This window comes from Echinops telfairi, unplaced genomic scaffold, assembly GCF_000313985.2.
Source record: "Echinops telfairi isolate 266 unplaced genomic scaffold, ASM31398v2 ScPeMD7_36;HRSCAF=134, whole genome shotgun sequence".
NCBI lineage: Eukaryota > Metazoa > Chordata > Mammalia > Afrosoricida > Tenrecidae > Echinops > Echinops telfairi.
Genome location: NW_022103934.1, coordinates 573,824 through 576,583, shown reverse-complemented (window position 1 = coordinate 576,583; position 2,760 = coordinate 573,824). Strand labels below are relative to the sequence as shown.

At 55.1% G+C, this 2,760-nt stretch overlaps 1 protein-coding gene across 2 annotated transcripts in view; it reads left to right on the top strand.

The window, feature by feature from the left end:
• TSPAN16 (tetraspanin 16) overlaps positions 1 to 2,760 on the top strand; it is a 23,438-nt gene that overhangs the window by 17,169 nt on the left and 3,509 nt on the right. For both annotated transcript variants that reach the window (XM_013008383.2, XM_004716825.2), the window contains one exon: positions 776 to 859. In XM_013008383.2, the coding sequence (XP_012863837.1) occupies positions 776 to 859 (84 nt within the window). The remainder of the gene's footprint in view (positions 1 to 775; positions 860 to 2,760) is intronic.

Sequence of the window (2,760 nt, the reverse complement as noted above, 5' to 3'; positions counted from 1 at the left end):
ACCACAGCTTGTTGTGGCCCACACTGCCCAAAGCCTTGGCACAGTCATTGGCACACGAGGAAACATCTTTCTGGAGTTCTCTGCTTGAGCCAAGATCCATCTGACATCAGCAACGATCTCCCTGGTTCCACATCCTCTTCTGAGCCTGTCTGAACCTCTGGCAGCTCCCTGTCAGTGGGAATCAATTTCACCAAAAAGTGTAAGACTTGAACCTCGACAACCACAAAGCATGGAAAGAAACGAAAGACAACACACAAGCCCACTGCCATGGAGGCAATCAGACCTTGTAACACAACGCGGCCTACCACCATCGAGTGTGTTGTGACTCAAAAGGAGGCCATGACGGGTTTCCAAGGCTGTAAATCTCTCCGGGTCCAGGACAACCTCAGCTTTCTCTCCAAAGAGCTGCCGGCTGCCGGTGGGTTTGAACAGCCAACCTCATGGTTAGTAACACAACGCCGACCAATAGCACCACCAAGCCGTAAAGACAAAAAAACCAAATAACAATCACGGTGGCATCTGGCCATAGTCCTCACGGTCACACGTGGATGCCGGCACAGGATGGGTCCGGGGAAAGGAGTGGGCATCTTTGAGTGAGGGGAGCGAGGAAGCCAGGGGCTATATTGGGGGGGCGGCAGTCAGATGAGAAGAAATCAAGTTGCTCATGACGTTGTCCCCTTCTCCTGTCTGGATGGCCCAAGGGATGGGGGTTGGCAGCGACACAGAGTCCGAGAGTCCCTAACAACCTTGCCTGCTTGGGTGTCTGTTTCCTCAGGGCTGTTTCCACAAGCTCATGAGACTAACCAAGATTCAGTGCTTCACCCTGAGTGGAGGCTTGCTGGGGGCAGTGGCAGTCCAGGTAAGACACTGCCCCTCTTGGATATGTCCAAGGCCTTTATCAAGTACCTCCTGCGTGCCGGCTCCTATTCTGGGTACCAGGGATACGGGCATGAACGAGAGACGCAAAGTCCTGCCATGGTGGAGGTGACGTTTTGGCTGGGGAGGTGGTGGTCATAAGGAAGTCTGATAGGGTCATTGGATAGGGACCGGCATCAAGGAAGGGCTTCCCTGAGGAGGTGGCCTTTGTGCAGTGACCAGAGGAGGTGGAGGAGGACAGGGGGGCATATTGGGGAAGGAAGCCAGGACAGTGGTACAAAGGTCCCGAGGCAGGAATTTGCTGGGATTCTTCAAGGATCAGGCAGGAAGCCCAGGCACAGAGTGAGTGAGGAGGTGGCGGGAGAAGAGGGCAAGGAGTCAGTGGGGCAGACAGCGGACTGCTGCGAGGCGGTTGGCTTTTATCCTGAGTGTGGGCGAAGCCAGCTGAAGGATCGCCACATCTACCATTCCTTCTCTCGGGGGCCGGGCACCGTTGTAGGCACTGGAACGCAGCAGTGAGCATCTCTGCCCCCCCCCTTCCCCCTACCCCCAAAGGTGATGGTTTCATCAAAAGACAAAGAAGAAGTCTAGTTTAAAATGCATCCCGTGGTAGAACACGATGCATGTGTTCAGGAGAAATATAAAGTTGGAGCGAGGAAAAGAGAGCCCCTTCCAAACGGAGGGGTCTCATGAATAGCTGGCCTAGAGAGGGAGGGGGAACACTGGGGTCATCGTGGTTGGGTTGCAGACCACAAGGTCAGTAGTTCGAAACCACCAGCCACTCCTGCAGGCGAAAGTTGAGGTTCTCTGCTCCTGTGAAGAGCTGCAGTCTCAGAAACTCAACAGGGGGCAGTGCCACCCTGCCCAAGAGCCTCGCTGTGAGTCGGCATCGACTTCTAGGCAGTGAGCTTGGTGGTTGGTTTTGGTTGGTTGGTTTTTTAAGAGATGGTAGGAGGTAGGAGCGCCACAGGGACCTCAGGTCTGATTCTAGACGCAGGTCCGCCTCGCCGCGGCTAACGAGCCTGACCTGCACTGATCTGGTCAGAGGCCTGAGTGGGCAAGTGCAGGCACTTTTCAGTCCAGTGGGAGGTCGGGGCCTCCCTCCTTTGTCCAGCGAGCTTCCCAGGATTTGCAGGAGGCACTGACGAGGCCGTCACCAAGGGTCCATGAAGCCTGGCCTGGAGTGTGAACTGACTCTAGGAAGTGATGTTGTTGTTGTTGTGAGGTGCCTTCCCGTCAGCCCCGGCCCACAGCGACCTTGTGCGCAAGAACGAACCCCTGCACAGGCCTGCGCCAGCCTCATCACGGTCCCTGCTGTGCCTGAGCCCACCGATGCAGCCGCCGCGTCGGTCCATCTCGGTCTTCCTCTTTCACTGCCCCTCTACTTCACCGAACACGATGTCCTTCTCCAGGGACTGGTCTCTCCTGACAATACGTGAGAGGAAGTCTCGCCATCCTGGCCTCTAAGGAGCGCTCTGGCCATACTTCTTCCAAGACAGACCGGCTTGTCCTTTTAGCAGTCATGGTCCTTTCAATATCTTCTCCAGCACAATTCAAATACATCGATTTTCCTCTGGTCGGTCTGCCGCATTCAGTGTCCAACTTTCCCCTGCATCTAGAGGAGGCAATGGAGAACACCGTGGCTGGGATCAGAAGTACCGTAGTTCTCAGAGCAACATCCTTGCGCTCCAGTACTTGAAAGAGGTCACGTGCAGCAATTCACCTAATGTACTGCGTCTTTGACTGCTGCTTCCGTGAGCACTGACGGCGGATCCAGGCAAGACAAAACCATCGACAACGTCAAACCTTTCTTCCATGGATCATGATGTTACCTATTGGTCCAGCTGCGAGGATCTGGGTCTGCTTCACGCTGAGTTGTAATTC